Source organism: Belonocnema kinseyi, chromosome 9 (genome assembly GCF_010883055.1).
Source record: "Belonocnema kinseyi isolate 2016_QV_RU_SX_M_011 chromosome 9, B_treatae_v1, whole genome shotgun sequence".
Taxonomy (NCBI): domain Eukaryota; kingdom Metazoa; phylum Arthropoda; class Insecta; order Hymenoptera; family Cynipidae; genus Belonocnema; species Belonocnema kinseyi.
This window is the reverse complement of record NC_046665.1, coordinates 123,120,844-123,142,712: the sequence shown is the minus strand read 5'-3', so window position 1 is coordinate 123,142,712 and position 21,869 is coordinate 123,120,844. Positions and strand designations below refer to the sequence as shown.

General features: G+C 29.1%; 1 protein-coding gene across 1 annotated transcript in view; it reads left to right on the top strand.

Annotated features, from left to right (window-relative positions):
• The first annotated feature begins 3,617 nt into the window (after positions 1-3,617).
• The window catches only part of LOC117180727 (monocarboxylate transporter 10-like), a 246,091-nt gene continuing 227,839 nt past the window's right edge, over positions 3,618-21,869 (top strand). Inside the window, exons 1-2 of the mRNA XM_033373215.1 lie at positions 3,618-3,785; positions 9,179-9,338. Coding sequence (XP_033229106.1) covers positions 3,618-3,785; positions 9,179-9,338 — 328 coding nt within the window. The remainder of the gene's footprint in view (positions 3,786-9,178; positions 9,339-21,869) is intronic.

Here is a 21,869-nt window from a genome sequence, read left to right as displayed (position 1 = left end):
CTAGATTCCCGTGTATATTGTTTCAATCTTCTCTCCTCTAGCTCATTTTATTCTACATCTATCCGTGTCTATCTTTTTTGATCTCTCTGGTAATTTATCTATCTCTCCGCTGAACTGAATTCCCGTCTATTATTTTGAACAAAATCTCTTCTATCTCATTTTGTACTTTATCTATCCACCTGGATTCATTTATATTTAAAAAATCTAAATTGTCTTTAATCTTTTCCAAACCCCTCTCCTCTATCTCACCCTATCCTTTATCTATCTACATCAATGTTTCACTATCTCTCCGTGAACCTGAATATCTGTCTATCTTTTTCAATTCCATCTTTCATATCTTCTTCGATTCTCTCTTTTATATATTTTCCTATACTTTCTCTATCCAACTCAATACTTTTCTGTCTACCCGTCCAATTAAATTCCCGTATATCTTGTTTAATCTCATTTTCTCTATCTCTTTGAATCCTACATCTCCTAACGTCTATATTGTTTTATCTTATCCAAACCTTTATTTATCCACGTCAAAATTTTCTATCTCCCTTCAAACTTAATTCCCGTCTATCTTGTTCAATCTCCTCTTCTCTATCTTTCTTTATCTTACATCTATTTTGTCCATCAATATTTTTCTTTCTCTCTGTCAATCTAAATTTAGGTCTAACTTTCTTAGTTCATTCTTTGATATCTTGTCTTATCCTATATCTATCCAGGGTCAATATTTTTCTATCTTGCCGTCAAACAAAATTCCTCTCTATGCTTTTTTATCTACTCTTCTCTATCTCATTTTATCCTATATCTATCAATGTCTATCTTTTCCCATCTCTTTGCCAATCCAACTTCACGTCCATCTTTCTTAATACCCTCTCCTCTATCTGATGTTATCATTTTTCTATTCATTTCAATATTTTGATCTATTTTAGTCTTAGTTCCCTTCTATATTTTTCATTGTCAATCTTAATTTAGGTCTATATTTTGTTATTCCTTTCTTCTTTATCTCATCTTATCCTTTATCCATTCACGTAAACTCGAAGGTGTGGTACGCGGTCAACGTCAGATTAATTTTGGTAATAAATTCCCTTATTTTTCTATGGATTCCTGAATTTGTAGCAATAGAAAAAAAGAAAGCAATCATTCGCAATGGATAAAAAAAGAAATAGACAAAAATTAAAACTGTTTAAGAGGTAGAATGGAATAAAGGGTAGGGTAAGGATACTTGGTTACAAAAGATAGAGAAAGAGATTAAAAAGGATTTAAGTCTGTAATAGAAGGTATCAGGGGTACAAAATTATTGAAATTTAGGATAAAAATCGATAGCGTTTTAGAGATGTAAAGTGACGCATTAAGAGAGAATAGTTCTTTCTTTCCCTATCGCCTAGTTTCTTTCTGTTTTAATCATTCTTTTTTCAGCAGGGCTATATCAAAGTGTTAATTAAGTCGTTTAAACCTCTCTCTTCTCATACTTGAACCTTCGTTTCCCTTCCGTTCCCTCACCACAATTCCACCTTCCCCTATTTCCCGTCCTCCACTTTCCCTTACCAATTTCCAATTACTTCCCGTTATTTCTCACTTCTTGTTTCCCATACTTCTCCGACCTTCATTTCACCTCCTTCTTCTTATATATTCATCTTTTTGTTTCTGAGTGATAAATTTTCTACTCTTCTTTCGAAATTCAGTAAAAATTCAATAAAAAATTTTTTTATATAATATAATTAATTTTATCTAGTTTCATTGAAATTCATAAATAACATTTTAAATTATCATTTATATTTAATTTGAAAAAATAAAAACTATTCTTAAAATATGTATTAATTTAAATAGACTATTTCTCTTGTATGAAAAACAAATATTTACTATTCTTTCCAAAGCGTAACAAGAAAAAAAGATAAACAAGCAAAATCGTTTTTTAAAAAGAAAGTTCTGAAATTATATTTCTTCGAAAATGTATACAAATTCTTTGAGATTTATTTTTTTCTCGCCAATAAAATGTTAAAGGTTTGATTGAAAAGTTTTTTCAACTGCTTAGTTATGATCTTTGTTGTTTCTTGTGACACCATAAAATTGTAATCTTGAGAAAAAATAACTTTCACAGGGTCTTGTTCATATTTGGGCCAAAATCTGGAAAATAAAGCAAGGTAGAAGAAAGTGCCAACAGATAATTTTGTAATACTTAGAAAATTTTTTGTTTCTTCTACTTCTTGTGCCTTGTACTAATTGTTATTTTTTGTTTTAATTGCCGTAAATCGTAAAGGGTTAATATTTTTTGGAATAAATGTGAAGACTATTATTTTTTTAATGTGTTTGGTAATTAAGTAAACAATTTTCATTAGTTAAAACTATTTTTTCCTTGTTCATTGTAAAAAGTTATTATGTCTTTATGTTTGCTATGATAAGAAACAAGTAATTTAAATTGTTTAAATAATTACAAGAGGCAAAAAAGTTGTGTAAACAAATGAAAATTGTTTCAATAATTTCCCACAATCATAAATAAAAAATACTATTTCAAGCATTCGTTAATTGTATTACTAATTCTAGAAAATACTGGATTTTCACGATTCGCTGGAAAAAACGATGTAAACAGAAATTATTTGAACAATTTAAAAAATATTAAACAAGAATATATTTTTCCAAAATGCTTGAAAAAAATAGTAGATGCTTAGCAATTAAAAATTAATTTTAAATTCGTTTTCAAATTGTTTCTTGTTGAATAAAAATAATTTATGTTAAAAAAATACTATTTTCAGCATTCCAAAAAAATGTATATTTGTATGTGGATTTATTCTTATTGTTCATAAAAAATTAAAAGATTCTCACAAAAAACTCTAAATTTGACAAAATTCCACCGGACACACAAGCATAAATATTTAATTATTATCAAAGTTGTAAAATCCAAAAAATAGGAATTTATGTTTCAGTGAAATAAAAAAAGGTCGTTTATTACTAACTTCAAATAATTAACATAAGTGGTTAACATAAGCTGGTTAGAAACTCGAACCTCACCTCAGAGGTCCGGGGTTCGATCCCTGAGCCGGTACCTCTGGAAATTTTTCAATGTACCTTCACCGAGGTTCTGGTGGTTCGGAACCCACCTTAAGCTGTAGGTCCCCTCACCGTGTACTTGACTGCAATCCAGTCCGTCAATGATGGGCTAAAAACCAGGATTTGTCCAATATTTCTGGGCAAACTGCTCTCATCAGATCACTTGATTGCATTATAAAAATGCGTCCGTGATTGATGATATATACCGCGACAGCCCCATGCAAAATGATCAAATAAAAATCCAACTCTAACCAAAAATGCCTTCTACATGTTGGGTAGTATAAGCCTGTGACAACATTTCAACACAGAAATGTTTTTTAAAACATTATTAATATTATTATTATTAATATTATTATTATTATAAATTAACTTGTTTTTCATTTATTTGTTTCAGAATCCGGAAGTTAGCGCGTGGCACGTGGTGGATGGACGAAGGTAGTCTCGTTTATGTTTCATTCTATGACCTTGGGAATTATGAAACGTGAGCAGTTAAAGAAGTTCATAGCCTTTGATAACGAGAAGGTGGTATGGGTTAATTCAGGAAGCAATAAAGTCACCCAGATGTCGAGTTCTCGTCGCTGAAGATGCTCGTGGACGAGTGCGGAGGAGGGATGGGGTGGTCTGGCAGTGTACGTGGGGGTTGGTCGACCCCTGGGGGATGCGGGAATTCCGCCATGAGTTTTGGAGGAAGTGTCCCGTCTCTGCACCCGACAGGGTCTATTAGATCTCTCAGATCTCAGCACTCTACTATGGTAAGTCAACCTTTGTTTAAAAAAATGAGTGAAGACATTTTCAATCACGAATTAAAAGAAAAAAATCAGACCAAATAAGCGAAATGCGCTCAAGAAAAGGTCTTTGTAGTCTATTGGGAAGTTAAGACATATAAATCTCCCCTCTTCCAATCATTCTTCTTCTCTTCTATCGTATCCTGACCTGGCCTATCTGATCTTGTCATATCCGATACTATCTTATAATAAAATCTCCTGCTCTCCTACTTATCCTCTTCACAACTACTTTTCTTAACCTCCTTCCGCTCTTATCTTCTTTGTCTATCTTTATACTTTCCAACACTCTCTCTTCCCTAGTTCCTCTTCTTTTGCCTACTTTCCCTACCCAGTCCTCCACGTCCGTAATTCGCCAAATCATACTTCTTAACCTTTAATTTACTCCGCTCCTTCCCCCAACTTCCACCTATTTACCCTTAATTACCCAAAAAATACCCCCCTTCCCTCCTAATCATCCTTTTCTCCTAAACTTTCCCTTCATTTACATACTTTTCACCTTCCTTACTCTCCACCCAATCCTATGCATCCCTTCTTTATTCATACTTTCAACTCTCATACTTTAAATCTACTTTTATATTTCTTCTGCCTTCACCTACAGGCCTCCCTTGCTTCCCTTTTTTACGCTCCTCGTCTCTAACTTCTTCTTTGATCATACCTGCTCTACTGTTACAAACTATCGCTGCATCTAATTTTCCTGATCTCGTCCCTTTTCACTCCTCTATGAACAAGGCTTTCACCTCTACTACTCTTCCTGTCCTATTATACTATACCTTCTACTCCAAATCCCTCTTGTAGACCCTATCCTTTATACCCCTACTTACATTCACTTACCGTACTCTTCCCTTCATTCACTTCTCTACTGATACCCCTCTACGCCCTTACTTTTCCACCCTACATAAAGTACCAGCACTCCCATTCATTCCCTTCGTCAACATATTTTTCACCTTTCCGAATACTCTTCTATTCTTCTACTTTCTCTTATATCACCCATTTTTTCTTTCCCACCTGCTCTTCAATATTTTTCCTTTTTCCCTTATATTACACTCTTCGCATTCAATTCCCTTACTTCCTCTTCACACTCGACCTTCATAACTTTTTTGTTTAAAATTCCTCTTTTTTAATCTAAATACCTAAAATAACACTTTTTAGGAAAGGTCGTAAAATTATTTACATTCGTATTGAAAATGTAATTGGATTAAAGTGGATTATAGTGGATTATAGTGGATTGGATTTGAGTGGATTAGAGTGGATTGGATTTTTAATGAATGGTTTTGGAGTGAATTTGAATGGATTGGATTGGAACGGAATAAAATGGATTCGAATTAATTAGAATAAAATGGATTGGAATGAAATGGGTTCGACTGGATTTGAATCAATTGAATTGGAGTAGATTCGAGTATATTGGAAAGGAGTTGATTCGAGTTTATTGGAGTGGATTGAAATGAATTGTATTAGAATAGATTAAATTGGATTAGAGTTTATTTGGGTAATTGGAATTGGATTGAATTTCAAATAAATGGGATTGGAGTCGATTGGATTTTTACTGAATAGTATTTAAGTGGATTTGAATGGATTGGGGTCGATTTGAGTATAGTGGATTAGAATGTTTTCTTATAGATTGGAATGGATAAGAATAAAGTGTATTGGAATAGTATGGATTCGATTGGATTTGACATGGATTGAATTGTACTGAATTATAGTGTATTAAATTGGATCTAATTGGAGTATATTGAAGCGTATTGGAGTAAATTGGATTAGAATCGATTGTAGTGGAATAGATTGAAGTAGGTTGGATTGGATTTGAATTAGTTGGATTGCTGTGGCTTTGAATAAATTGGTCAGAAATGGATTTCAGTTGATTGAATTAGATTAGAGACAAATAGAATGGATTAGAGTATATTCTAATGGAGTGGAAAAGATTAGTTCAAAATGACTGGGGTTGGGATAAAGTGGATTTAAGTGGATTAAATTGGATTATGATGAATTCGATTGCATTATATTAGAGTGGATTGGAATGAATAAGAGTGGATTAGATTTTTAAATAATGTACTTGGAGTAGATTGGGATGAATTGGGGTGGATTGTAGTGGATTTTATTAGAGTGAATTTGATTGGAATTAATCAGAGTGGATTGGAATGAACTGAATTGGAGTTGATTAGATTGGATTAAATTATATTCGAATGAATTGGATTGAATTAGATTCGAGTGGATTGAAATGAGTTGGATTGAAATAAGTTGAAGTGGATTAGATTTTTAAACAATGGGATTGTTGTATATTGGATCGAATTGGGGTGTACTGAAGTGGACTGAATGGGATGGGAATGGCATAAAATAAATTTAAATGAATTGGAATGTAGTGGATTCGATTGGTTTTGAATAAATTGCATTAGAATGCATTGGAGTAGATTTAATTAGTGTATATTTGAGAGGGTTGGAATAAATTAGTTTGGAGTCAATTGGAGTGAATTGGATTGGAGTGGATTTGATTTTTATGAGCGGGCTTGTAGTAAATTGGTATGAATTAGATACGATTGGATTAGACTGTATTGAAGTGGATTGCAGTGAATTGGATTAGAGTGAAATTTATTAGGTTGGATTGGAATAGATTGGAGTATATTAAGTTTAATTAAATTAGAATGAATCAGAGTGTATTCTAGTGGATTTAATTATATTGGATTGCATTAGAATTGATTAGATTTTAATAGATTAAAGTGGATTGAAATTAATTGGATTGAATTAGATTAGATTCGAGTGTATTGTAGTGCATTTAATTGGAATGGGTTAAAGTGGATTGGAATGAATTTGATTAGAAGGGATTGGATTGGACTTCTAATGAATAGGATGAGAGTGGAATGGATTAGAGTCGAATAGATTGGATTGAATTACATTAGAATGGAATAAAATGGATTGCAGTGGAATATTTAGATTAGTTTTGAATGAATTGGATTAGAGTAGATGAAATTGTATTGGAATTGATTGGTGTCGGTTAAAATGAATTTGGTTGGATAATATGAGAGTGTATTAGAATGGATTGGAGTGGATTTACTAAGAATAAATAAGATTGGATTGGAGTGCATTCAAGTGGACTGGATTAGAATGGATTGAATTGGACTGTAACAGAATGGAGTTTATTGAAGTGGATTTAATTAGATCAGATTGGAGTGGATTTACTGGGATATGAATGGAATGGATTAGATTGTATTAGAATGGATAAGTGTATATTAGGTTAAATTGAATTGGAATGTATAGGAGTATATTATAGTGCATTTTATTGGAGCGGATTGGATTAGAATTGATTGGAGTGGGTTGTATTGGAGTAGATTAGACTTATAATAAATGGGATTGGAGTGAATTGACATGAATTGTATTTTAGCGTATTCGAGTGGATTCAAGTCAATCACATTGGATTGGAATATAATTAATTGGATAGGTTTGTAATGGAGAGAATAGGATTGGCTTACAATTAATGGAATTGGAGTGAAGTGGCTTTGAGTAGATTAAATTGGATTAGAAGGAGTTGGATTTAATTTGATTTAAGTGTATTAAAATGAATCGGATTGAAGTAGATTGTATTCGATTGTATAAGAGTGGATTTGAATTAAAGTGTATTAAAGCGGACTTAAATTAATTTGATTAGAAAGGATTAGATTGGATTTCTAATGAATGGGATTAGAATCTATTAAAGTAAATTGAAGTTGATTGAAATGGAGTGTATTGGGTTTTAATTAATTGGATTGGAATAGGATTGGAATAGGACTTGAATTCAATGGATTAGAAAGGATTGTATTTCTAATGAATGGGATTAGAGTGGAATGGATTGGGGTTGATTAGAGTGGATTAAAAAGATTGGAATGTAATAAAATGGATTTGTGTGATATTTGTAGATTGGATTTGAACGAATTGGATTAGAGTAGATAAAATTGTATTGGAATGGATTGGTGTGGGTTGGTTTGAATTTGGTTGGACCATATGATAGTAGATTAGAATGGATTGGAGTAGATTGGAGCAGAATGGAGTTTGTTAGAGTGGATTGAAATAGAGTCGATTGGATTGCAGGACATTTTATTGGATTGGATTAGATTGTATTGAAATGGATTTAAGTATATTAATTTGAATTGATTGGGAATGGATTGGAATGTATTCTAGTGGATTTTATTAGAGTGGATTGGATAAGATGCGATTTGAGTGGATTGTATTGGAGTATATTGGATTTATAATAAATGAGATTGGAGTGAATTGGCATGAATTGTATATGACTGTATTCGAGTGTATTGGAGTGGATTGAATGGGATTGGAGTGGAATAAAATAAATTGAATAATATTGTAATGGAGGGTATAGGATTGGTTTAGAATTAATGGGATTGGAGTGAAGTGGCCTCAAGTGGATTAAATGGATTACAAAAAGTTGGATTGTGTTAGATTTAAGATGATTCAAATTAATTGAACAGAATAAGACTTCAGTGGATTGGATTGAAGTGGATTAAATTAGATTGGTGTAGATTCTAGTGGATTGGAGTGAATTGGAATGGAGTAGCTTGGATTTGAATTAATTGGATTGGAATGGATTGGAGTGGGTTGAAATGAATTCGTTTGAAGAAGATTGGATTCGAGTGCATTGAAGTGGATTTAATTAGAGCGGATTGAAGTAAATTGGAATGAAGTGGATTATCAGGGATTGGATTAGATTCCTAATGAATGTGATTGGAGTGGAATTCTTAGATTGGATTTGAATGAATTGGATAAAAGTATGTGAATTTTTAATTGGAATAGCGTTGTGTCGGTTGGAATGAATTTGAGTAGATAATATTAGAGTGGATTAGAATGTATTAGGGTGGATTGAATTATAATAAATAAGATTGAATTGCAGTGGATTTAAGTAGAGTGGATTCATGTGGATTGGATTAGAATAGATTGGTGTGGAGCAGAATCGAGTTTATTAAAATATATTGAAGTGAATTGTAATAGAGTGAATTGGATTCTAGTGGAATGAATAGGAATGTATTGGTATTGGATTTAATTGAAAAGAAGTTAATCGGACTGGATTGGATTAGAGTGAATTTAATTAGACTGAATTCGAGTGAATTGGATTGGAATCAATTGAATTGGATTGGATTTCCTCTCTCTCGGGTTTTTAGATTAAGACTCTATGCAACCTATTTGTACTTATGATCTATTGGTGAGATCAAACATAGTATGTGACACTCGACCCCTGACCCTTGCCTCGTCTTAATTACAGTACTCGGCTAAAAAAGTGCCACTTAGGGTCCTTATATTACAAATAATTATAAGACCTGTTAATGACATTGGATTTTGAACTCCTTTTCTCTTTGGGTTTGACAAGGGGTCGATTTATTTTTCAGGTTCCACCCGCGACTCCTCGGCGCTGTTTGCACTGCCATCCGGTTCGCATGTCCACCCCCAACAATTACGTTCAACACCCGGTGCAATATTACACGCCCAGTCGCACCATGGATGGACAGAATGGCACCTACATTCCCCAACGTAACTCCTATCATGGTGGTGAGTTATGCTCATTTTTCAATTAACATAAATCTCGACACACTAACGAGTTTGCTGCTAGCTGGAAGCATCAGGAATAACGCTCGCTCCAACGCTTCAACCTCGAGCGTGATTCATTCGCCTATGATTGCAGGAATTCATACGTTCAGCTTAGAGAGAAATGGAGAGAAACGAGCGAGAGGTGGTTTAAATTCCAGATTTTAGAGCAGTTTAATAGCAAGTGTGGAAATTAAATTTTAAGTTTTTGATTCAATATTATATTGCCGGGGGAAATGTTCAGGCCAGAGCGGATCTATTTAATTCATGTAGGCTAGCACGGAAGGTGACATGTTCGGAAATTGATAGTGAATGAAATATGTTGCTATGGAAATCTGAAATTAAGCGGAGACGGCGATGACCATGAAAATTTCAAATTAAGGATCAGAGAGTGGAGGCGGGGGATATCCACTCTCTTATTAGCAAAAACTACTGATTCATAGCTAGAATCGAGCCGATAATTGAAATTAGTAAAAATTTTAACTAATTCAAATTTATCCGAGTGGGCACAAAATTTGGCGAACGACATCGTTACGACAACCTTACAACAACTTTACGACATCCTAATTCCATGTCGTTTTGCTGTCTTTACGATGTCGTAAAGACATCGTCAGATCATGCGACTTATTTACGATATCGTAAAGACAGCGAAACGATATGGACATAGGATGTCGTAAAGTTGTCGTAAAGATGTCGTAACGATGTCGTAACGATGTCGTAAAGACGTTGCCAAATTTTGGTGCCCACTGGGATGATAAGTCGTAACAAAATGGTTTGGGCCCCCTCATTTACTCGATCAAGGTTACGTATTTTTTTTTAAATAATTTCAACCATGTTTTTATGAAATACAACTTATTTATTGCTAATGAAATTTATTTCAAAAAACTTTCAAATCTTTTTTATTGTTAACACTGGTAAAATAAAAATGGAATTTGAAAAATCGTTAAAGCATGATTTTTTAAAATTTTTAATCTGAAATTGCTGAGCTTTAAATTATGATTCTGTAAATTTAACAGTTTTCAATTTCAAAAATTTACATCGAAAAATATTAGTTTTAACTTTAGCAAAAAACAAGTTTTGCAATTTTGGGTATTTACATAAAGTTTCAAAAGATTTTAAAATGAAATTGTTAAGTTTTTTTTTAATTTTGAAAGGTTTTAAGATAATAACGAGGATAGTGACTTTAATTTTTTTAGTTTATGGCAATTTTTAAAGTGATTCTTTATTTTAAAATATTAAATGTAAAATAAACGTTAAACAAATCATTGTCTAATTGATAATTACATAAATGGAATAAAAATTAGTGTTGAAGTTTTTAATGATTTATCATATGATTTAACTGTTTCGTTAGAAATGAGTTTTTTCTATGAATTTAACTATTTTAATTTTTTGAAACGGTTTTAGATCAAAATATTAGCTATGAAATTTTTCATTAAAAATCGTTCTTTTTTGTTAAAAATTCATGTATTGGGTTAAAAAATAACTTTTCAAATAAAAAAAAATATTTTTTAATAAAAAATTAACCTTTTCTGTAGAAAGTTCTCCGCTTTTGAGAAATATTTCATTTTCTTTTTTTGAACAAAATGCAACTGGGTGCAAATAAGATTTTTTTGTTGAGAATTTACGTATTTGGTTAAAGATTTTTTAAATTATTTCAACTGTTTTTTATTTAAGATAAAAATATTTTTGGATTTAAATGTCAAATATTACATTTGTAGTTAAGAATTCATATTTTTGGTTAAAATTTGATTTATTAGTTTTAAAAATAACTTTTTTGATGAAAATCTATTTTTTTAGATAAAAAAAATTATATTCTTTAGTAGGAAATTCGCCCCTCCTGAAAAATATTTAATCTTTTTTTAACAAAAATAGAACTGGTGAAATTATTATTTTTTGGAAGAGAAATTAAATATTTCATTGAAAAATTGTATTTTTCTGATTATTTTGACTGTTTTTGATCTTAAATAAAGATATTTTTGGTGTAAAATATTAATAACATTATTAATATTATTATTAAGTATTACATTTTTGGTTGAAAACTCATATTTTTGAGTGAAAATTCCTGTATTAGATTTTAAAATAAATTTTTTGTTTAAAATGCATTTTTTGAAATAAAAAATTAAACTATTTTGTATGTAATTCGCTGCTTTAAAAAAAATATTGATTTGTCTTTTTATTAAAAATACAACTGTTTGAAAATCGGACCCTTTTGATTGAGGATTCAACTATTATGTTGAGAGTGTCTCTTCTTTAATTATTTTAACTTGTTTTGATTTTAAATATAAAACATTTTTGATTAAAACATCAACTATTATATTTTTGGTTGAAAATTCATAGGCTAGGTTTAAAGCTGACTTTCTGTTAAACAATCATATTTTCATTCAAAAAATTAAGCTACTTTTTAGAAAACTCGCGGCTGTGTAGATTTATTTATAAAATTTCCCCATAAAAAGTCAGATAATTGATTATTTCCATAAAATCAAATAAAGAACGTTTTTTACCTATAAATTGTATAAATTGAGTGCGAATGAATTGACTAATCAAGGACAATGCCCATAAATCTATTTTCATTAACTTATTTGCTTATAACAAATTCAATACATTTGTCAACAATTGATTAGCTATTGAATAATTTTTCTGAATGGCAAATTCATTGATTTTAGGTATTTCTGATTGAATACAAGTATTTCTCTAAAACAGCTACTCTTTCGAATCATCTTTTTTGTTATTAAATAAAAAAAATCGCTTTTGAATATCAATTTCTCGATATACATTTTTTTCTTTTCTACACTACAAGTCTGTATATTGTTGCAAATTCAAATTGTTTAGGCAATTGCAAATTATTTAAAAAATGACTGAGAATTCATAAATTCATAATATTTAAAAAGTCAACTTTTCGAAAAACCCCACTTATTGAAAAAGTTTTTTACCTGAAGAAATAAAAAAATTATTTATTAACAAATATTTATATTTAAAAAATTGTTTTCAAGTCAATTTTCAAGACAATAATTTTTTATTAATTTTAAAATGTGTATTAATTCAGCGAATACTTTTTCCTGGAAGAGCTTACTTCCGGCCAACCACTGCTGATGCTGCGGTCTTCTTTACCGTGAAACATTAAACCACCCTCTGAAAGAAATGGGGTTTTAGGTTGGGTGGAGAAAGTAGCCGGCAATTTCAACCCCGTCCATATTTCTTTGGCAAACCTACCCATTTCCAAGATTATCATTAGTATTACTGTTATTATCTTTCTTGCACTAATTACTCCTTTTTAAATTTGTCCACCTTTTTAAGAGCAATTTGTGTGTATGTGTGTGTGTGTGTAGGGGGGGGGGATTTTTTACCCCCATTATGTAACATTCTGTGTAGAATATACCTATTCTGCGAAGAAAAAAATTTGTATAGGAAAAATATAACAGTATTGAATTCTGTGTAGGAAAAATATTGTGTAGAAAAAGTTTTGTGAAGGAAAAATAGAACAATATTAAATTCTTTCTAAGAAATATTTTGTGTAAAAAATATTTTGTGTAGGGAAAATAAAAATATCAAACGATATTAAATACTGTGTAGGAAATCTTCTGGGTAGAAAAAGTTTTATTTAGAAAAAATATAACAGTATTAAATTCTGTGTAGGACAAATTTTGTGTAGAAAACATTTTGTGTAGGAAAAATATGATCAGTATATTTGTGTAGAATATATTTTCTGGGAAAACGCTGTTCCTACACAATTTTATTCTATAAAAAATATATTGTATACAAAAATACTGATCATATTTTTCCCATACAAAACTTTTATGCACAAAATGTTTGATACACAGAATTTAATAGTCTCATATTATTCCTACATAAAATTTTTTCTACACAGAATAGTTATTACGCAGAATTTAATATTCTTTGATAGTTTTACTTTTATCCTACACAAAATATTTTATACACAGAATTTAATACAGTTGTATTTTCCCTACACAAAACTTTTTCTGCACAAAATGTTTCCTACACAGAAATTAGTACTTTTATATTATGCCTACACAAATTTTTTTACACGGAATTTAATAGTCTTATATTATTCCTACATAAAATTTTTTCTACACAGAATAGTTATTATGCAGAATTTAATATTCTTTGATAGTTTTACTTTTATCTTACACAAAATATTTTATACGCAGAATTTAATACAGTTGTATTTTCCCTACACAAAACGTTTTCTGCACAAAATGTTTCCTACACAGAAATTAGTACTTTTATATTATACCTACACAAATTTTTTTACATGGAATTTAATAGTCTTATATTATTCCTACATAAAATTTTTTCTACACAGAATAGTTATTACGCAGAATTTAATATTCTTTGATAGTTTTACTTTTATCCTACACAAAATGTTTTATACACAGAATTTAATACAGTTGTATTTTCCCTACACAAAACTTTTTCTGCACAAAATGTTTCCTACACAGAAATTAGTACTTTTATATTATGCCTACACAAATTTTTTTACACGGAATTTAATATTGTTTGATAATTTTATTTTTTCCCTGAAAAAGTAATTTCTACACGAAATATTTTCGACACAGAATTTAATACTGTTATAATTTCATAGAAAACTTTTTCTACACAGAATTTAATACAATATCAAATTCTTTGCAGAAAATCTTCTGTGTAGAAAAAATCTGTGTAGGAAAAGTTTAGCAGTATTTAATACTGTGTAGAAAACATTTTCTGTAGAAAAAGTTTTGTGTAGGCAAAATATAACAGTAATAAATTCTGTGTAGGTAACGTTTTGTGTAGAAAATATTTTGTCTAGGAAAAAAATGAAACTATTAAACAATTTTAAATTCTGTGTAAGAAATATTCTGTGTAAACAAATTTTGTGTATGAAAAATATCACAGTATTAAATTCTGTATAGGAAACATTTTGTGTAAAAAAAAGTTTTGTGTACAAAAAATATGATCAGTATACTTGTGTACAATATATATTGTGTAGATAAAATTTTGTAGGAACGGGTGTAACCCATATTTTGTGTAGAATAAAGTGGTGTAGGAACAACGTTTTCCCGACTAAGTCTAGTTATAACGTCAGTCCCACAAAAGTTCGATTAAATGAGGGAGAGTGTAACCCCTTCATTAATCGATGTTTGGTGGGACTGACGTTATTACTAGACTCTCTTCCATGCGACGACTAACTACTTAAATTGTGAATGATTGTTTAATAATGCAAATTAATTTTATTTAAAAAATTTCGCTACTATACTATAATTTGTAAACTTTCTTATATTATCAAAAAGATAAGAAAAATTCAATTATGGGCAAAAAATTATTTTAAAGAATTCGAAAAAAATTAAAAGCTTTTTAATAAGTATGAAATATTTGAGAAGATAATTTTTTTCAAGATTTCTGGGAAAATTTTTTAAGTTTTATTTTTTACTTAAAAAGATTAGTGTTGAGTTTTTAAGATTTTAAAATGTGTGAAAAATAATATAGAAGACTTTGAGATCATTTTATTTTTATATTTCAGGATTCAGAAAAATGTGTGTGTAAAGTCAGTTTTGCAGAGTGTCAAGATTAAAAAAATATTCTTTAGATTTTTAAAAAGATCATGAACGATGTTGAAGTCAAATTTTGCAATTTTACTATATTACATGATATTTAAACAAATTTGACTAAGTTTTAGATATATTTAAAAGTTTTAAAAGAATTCGAAAATATTTAAAACTGGTACAGATTTTTTAAGAGTTTCATAAGTTTTGATGAAAATGATAAAAAAAATTAGGTTCCATAGAATAAATTAAAATGATTCTTTATTTTGAAAAATTAATTTTAATTGATTATTTAAGAAGCTTTCAAAACATTTCTAAAATTGTCAAAAAAGAATTAGAAAGTCTTTAAGGCAATTTTTTCAATTGAGTAAAATGTAAAAAAAATCAGAAAATTTTTAAAAATTTGAAAGTTTAGAAGATTCGGGATGTCTGAAAAGATTAGGAAAAGAATTTCCTCAAAATTCGTGAGAAAATGTTTAATTTTCTCTCATTTTGAAAAATGATATTTGAGAAAAAATTAAAAAAGATTTTTAAATATTTAAAATGATTTCCTAAAATTTCTAAAAAGTGCGTCGAAGATTTTAAAGGAAAATTTGTTAATGTGGTAAGATTAAAATATCAGAAAAAAATTCAGTAAGTTCAAGAAATATTAAGAAGAAGTGAAGAGATTTAAAAATAATTTAAAACGTTAAAAGATTTTTAGAAATTTAAATTTACGAACACGTACAAAAACTTTGGAACCTTTAAAATAATAAACTTTAAATATAAATATCAATTAAAAATTAACTAAATTTAAAGTTGAATCTTATTTCAAAATCCTTTTAATTTACTGAAATCATACAAAATGCTTGAAAAGTCCCTGAAAAATTTCGGATTATTTAAACTACCCAAAACTCTTTACAATCTCTTTAAAGTTCCTCGAAAACTCGAAAATATTTTTAAATCTCTTGAAATGTTTTTAAATCTCATTAAATCTTTAACATTTTGTGAAATGCCTTGAAATCTTATAATTTTACAAAAATCCTAATAATCGTCAAAATATGGTAAAATCCCTGAAATCCTTAGAAAACCCTCGAAATTTCTTTTCTTTTTTTAATTATTTCATGTAATTTATCATATCATATTAATCCTCCAAATATGCTCAAATTATTTGCAAGTCCCTTAAATATGAGGAAAATCCTCAAAATTTTTGGAACTACTTAAAATACCCTAAAACTACTTAAGGTTATTTAAAATTCCTTGAAAATGCGGAAATCTTTTTAAATATTTAGAAAATTTTTTCAAATAGCTGGAAATATTTTCTTTTAATCCTTATAAGCCCTTATTTGAAAGCACTGAAATTCGTAGAATTCTTTAAAAATCGCCAGAAGTTCCTTCAAAATTTTATTTCATGTATTGCTAACGAAGGTGCAAAAGTTTTGAAAAAGTAAAATGGAACTTTGCTAGTGCTTTTATTCCAGACCAGGGACAGCGAAAGTGGTGTAACGCCGTGTTCCCCAGAAATTTCTAAATAAGCTGCAAAAGTTTTGAAAAAGTAAAATGGAAGTTTTCTAGTGTTTTTATTCCAGGTAAGAGCTTTATGTGGTAGCCGAAGTGGTATAACGCAGTCTTTCGCCAGAAATTGCTGAATAAGCTTTAACAGTTTTCAAAAAGAAGAATGGAACGTTACTAGTACTTGTATTCCAGGTCAGAATTGTATTTGGCCGCCGAGGTTGTATAGGCTCGTGTTTCACGAGAAATTTCTGAGTAAGCTGCAACAGTTTTGAAAAAGTTAAATGGCACCTTTCTATTTCTTTGATTCCGGGTCAGAGCTGCATCGGGAAGGCGAAGTTGTGTATTGCAGCGTTTCATCAGAAATCGCTGAATAAGATTCAAAAGTTTTTAAATGGCAAGATGGAACTTTTCTAGTACTTTCATTCAAGGTCAGAACTGTATGGTTCAGTCAAGGTTGTGTTTCATCAGAAATTGCTGAATAAGCGGCAAACGTTTTGAAAAAGTAAAATGGAACTTTGGTAGTGCCTTTTTCTAGATCAGAGCTGTATGATGCAGCCGAAGTTGTGCAGAGCCATTTTGCACTAGAAGTTTATAAAAAATCTGTTAAAGTTTAAAAAAGTAAAATAGAACTTTGCTATTGCTTTTATTCTAGGTAAAAACTCTACGGGGCAGCTGAAGTAGCGTGAAGCCGTGTTTCACCAGAAATGGCTGAATAAGCTGCGTTGAATGGGCAGGAGCGTTTTTGTCGGAATTGACCACTTTCTCCCAGAATTAAAAATACTAGCTCCGTAGAAAAATAGTTTGAGTGGGAATGAGTAACTTAACAATAATTTTCATGGTGAACTAAATATTTATTTTTGAGTATGTTTTAAAATTTATTTGTTTACAATGCAGGACCCTTAATGTCCTTTAAATTATTTTTATTTCACGAGGTTTTTCGAATTTATCGATAGAAAATTCAAGGAAATCAAATTTTCGGGAAAATCACTACGAAGCGAAAAAGTAAACGGAGCGGAAGCTGCAAGCCTTTTCATCAAGGAAGACTATAACATACCTTTTAAACTGAAATTGCTTGTGCCATGCTATTGTTCAGTGTCGTATAATGAGAAAAAGATTGCGTTCTAGTTAATCTTTATGGGTAATTGAGTTTTCAACCATTATGAAATGGTTAGCGATCTTTCTTAAAAACTTTGAAATTTTTAATTTTTTCCTGTACACTTATATAGTATTTTATGGCCGATTGTTTGTTCCATTTTTTTAAAGTTCAATTTAAACTTTAAAACGTTGAAATTACATTTCCCTGACTTATCCGTGAGAAGTTTTTCATTTATTTCATCATTATTATTCCAATACCAGAATTTTAATCTTTTAACATTTTTAACTTAGAATCTTTAATGTACGGAATACAACAATTTCAGTAAAAAACAAAATTTCAATATAGTTTTTTATTTTAACCAGAAAAGTTGAATTTTCTAACATAGAAGATGAATTTTTATTCCATGAAAACGAATTTTTAACAAAACAGTTATCTTGGATCAAAATCGAATCAAATTCGTGATTAAAGAGATAAATTTTACACTAAAATGGTAAATCTATAATCAAAAATATGAATTTTTAATGAAGAAGTCAAACTTTTAATTTGAACAAATTGACAAAATAGATGGATTTTCTACAAAACAGTTGAATTTTGAGCTCGCAAATGTCAAATATTTAACAAAAGGACACATTTTTATCCAAATAGTTTAATTTTTATTGAATACTTTAATACTTGAATTTACATTTAAATACAGGATTTTTCTACTTACAAAGATTATACTTCAAACGGAAAAAAAGACTAACCAAAATCAGTTGAATTTTAAACAAATATTTATTCACTACTAAAAAATTTAATATTTCAAGAAGGAAAAAAGAAACGAGTTTTTATCAAAATAATTAAATTAACTACTAAATAATTTCATTTTCCAGAAAAGAATTCAATTTTTAACATCACAATTTAATTTTAAATGAAAATGTTCAATTTTCAACCTACAAAGATGAATTCTCAATGAAAAAAAAAACAAATTTTTAATGAACAAGAATTATTTTCTATAAAAAATGACCAATTTTTAACAAAATAAATCAATTTCTAAGCATTATTTGAATTTTTAAACAAAGAGATCAATTTTCAACCAAGAAGATTAATTTCGAATCAAAAAAGAAAATTTTAAACTAATATACTTTAATGTTTAATACAAAAAAAACAAGTGTTTAAACAAAATGAATGATTTCTCAACTGAAAAAATAAATTTTTCAAGCAACAATGGCATAACTATTTAATACCAAAATGACTAATTTTTTACAAAACCAGTTACATTTTTAAACCCAAAATGAATTTTGTTTGAAAACAGAATATTCCAATTATTGACCAAAAGAAATTAATTTTTTACTAAAATGATAAAGGTACAACAGAAAATACAAATTTCTGACCAATTTCAGTTACTATTAAAAAAGAAAAAAATTTAGACAAATAATTCAATTTTTAACTAAAAAGATGAAGTTTCATTTAACGAGATTACTTTTCTTCCAAGAAAGATGATTTTTCGACAAAACATATGAATTTGTAACAAAAAATTTTAATTCTCAAATAAAATAAAATTATGCCCGCAAAAAATAGAAAGATTAGTTTTTCGTTCAATTGAACAAGACAAAGTTTAAACCAGTCTTAAACCAAATAAAAAATTAATTTTTGATAAATCATTTCTACTTTTAACCCAAAGGATACATTTTTGTAAAATTTTGTAATATTGACCATAACATTAATTTAATGCTAAGAATGATAATTATCAACAAAGCACATGAATTTTCAAGAGTTTAATTAAAAAAAATTGTAAAGTTAATTGAAAGAAATGAAATTTTGAACAAAAATAAAGATCTCAGTTTTACATAATGCCTTTTGTTTTCCCTAAAAAATTGCTATTTTGTTTATTATCTAGTTTGTAACTGTCCCCTTTAATTGCTTTATTTTTTCTGTTTATAATTAATGCACTTTTATATATTTTCTAAACTTATTCACGTTCTAGGGACCCAGTAGATACAAAAAACGCATTATTTGTTATTAAAAAAGGAGCTTAGAAATATAAAAAATAAAGAATAATATATAAAATATTTTCAATCCTTTCAAATGAGAAATAAATTCCTCTCATAAAAAAATTAATTTGCATTGGAATTTTTTCTGAGGTGAATTACGTTTTATCGAACATGTAGAGTGATTTAAAAGCAGTAAAGGGGCCAGAGAACCTGATTAAGGCAATTGATGCATAGAACTTTATCACGAAGTATGGCTTCATCATCAACGAATTAAAATTTCGTTCGTTCACGTAAAGCCGGATTTAGCGAGTTTTTGCTGCTCGCCTTCGACTGTAATTCTGACAGTGGATAAAGCATTGTAAATTCCTTTTGGTTTTTCCTCGTCAATTATTTTTTTTATTTTCGCTCAGACAGCGGCTACAGCGGCGCAGCTTATTCCGAAATTTCTGGCCAAATGCGACCATACAGAGCTTCGACAGCTCCCATACCATTCTGACCTGACACCCAATAATTTATTTCTGTTTCCCAAATCGAATTGTCCCTTCAAAGGAAAACAATTTGTACCTTAATTTATAACTAAAAAAAAAAACAAGTTTTGATTACTGTATTTCATAGTTTCGGAAATTTTAAGCCAAGATTTCGTGATCGAAAAATGTCGACTGGTTCTTCACCACAATGCATTTGCCCTCTCATCGCAGCTTACTCAACAATTTCTGGTGAAAGACGATATTACGTAAGTATGCTTTCAAATTTGAATGATTTTGAGAGTTAGAGAAAATAAAACAGAATACGGCGAAGCAGCTGTTACCTTTTTCAAAAAGTAACCTTAAAAATTTGTCCTGAAAGTGAAAGAATCGCCAGAAGAAGGTTGCAGCTTCCCAAATAGATTATTTTAAACAGAAGAAATAAAAGTGAATAAAGCAACTAGTTTCGTGGTTGAAATTATGAACACCTATTGAATATGAAGGCGACATGGTGTAGTCCATTCATCGCAGCTTATTCAGCAATTTTTGGTAAAACACGTCCTTACACAACTTTGGCAGCACCTATGCAGCCCTGGCCTGGTTGTCTGTCTATTTCTATTATAATTCAGTCTATACATTATTTCGGTCGAAAAATCGACTATTTTAATTTAAGTTTGAAAATCATCTTTTACGCTTACAAATGTTATTATTTGGTTGAAAATTTACTTTCATTATTTTGTAAATTGAACATTTTAGTTGAAACGTATTTTTCTCTAGGAGTTTTATATTTTTTGTTCAGAATTGAAACTGTTTGGTCTGTTTTTGGTTGTAAATAAAAATAATTTTTTTGCTGAAAGTTAAATTGCTCTGTTGGAAATTTATTGACTCGATTACAAATTAAATATTTTGTTGCAAATTCGTGCTTTCGGGAAGACAATTGAGAAAATTGGTATTTTTGGTTAAAAGTTCAACAATTCGGTTAAAATTGTTTTCTATGATGCTTGGCAATTCATCTCTTTTGGCTTAGAAATGCATCTCTTTTCGTTTAAATGTCTTCTTAAAATTGTTAAAAATGAACCTGTTTGGATCAAAATTATTCTGCTTTGGTAGAGGATTAACCCATTTTGTTGAAATCTCATAATTTTTCATTGAAATTATCTATTTTTTATTTAAAATGTATTTTGCTAAAAATTTGCCCTTTGAGCAAAAAGTTAATCTACCTGATCAATTTTATTTAATGATTTAATTTGGCGATAACCCTTTATAAAATTTTGAAAAAACTTTATTTTTTAAGAACGGTAAGTTTTTCTTGTATAGTTCTGAATTTCACAAATATAACATTATTCTATACTAAAGGAACGTTTAAAAGTACATGTTCTTAAAATTAATTTTTTTTAAATTATATTTTATTATATTATTATATTAAATAATAATAATATATTTAAATTATTTTTCTTGGTTGCAAATTTATTTATTTTGGTTGAAAATTTAACTATCTTAGTAAATATACTTTTTATTGTTAAGAATTAATTATGAAGTCGAAAACTCGACTTTTTGTAAAAAAGTAATCTTACAATTAAAAAATCGATCTGTTTGGTTGAAAAATCATTTTTTTAACTGAAGAGAACACAATTTCATTTTTGGTTAAAAATTGCTTTCTTATTTGTAAATTAAGTTCCTTCAATTCAAACTTAACTATTCTGTTGGAAATTTTTGTATTTGTTGCGTGAAATTAAGTTTGGAACTTACCAATTAAAAAATTTATTTGCAATTCGTCTTTTTTGCTTAAATTCGAATTTTTTTATTCAATATTAAAATATTTTCCGGTTGGAATATCAATTATTCAATTCTTTGTTAAAAAGTAATCTTTTTGAATGCAGATTCATTATTTCTCTTCCTTTCGTTGAAAATTAATTAGTTAACAGAAAATATAA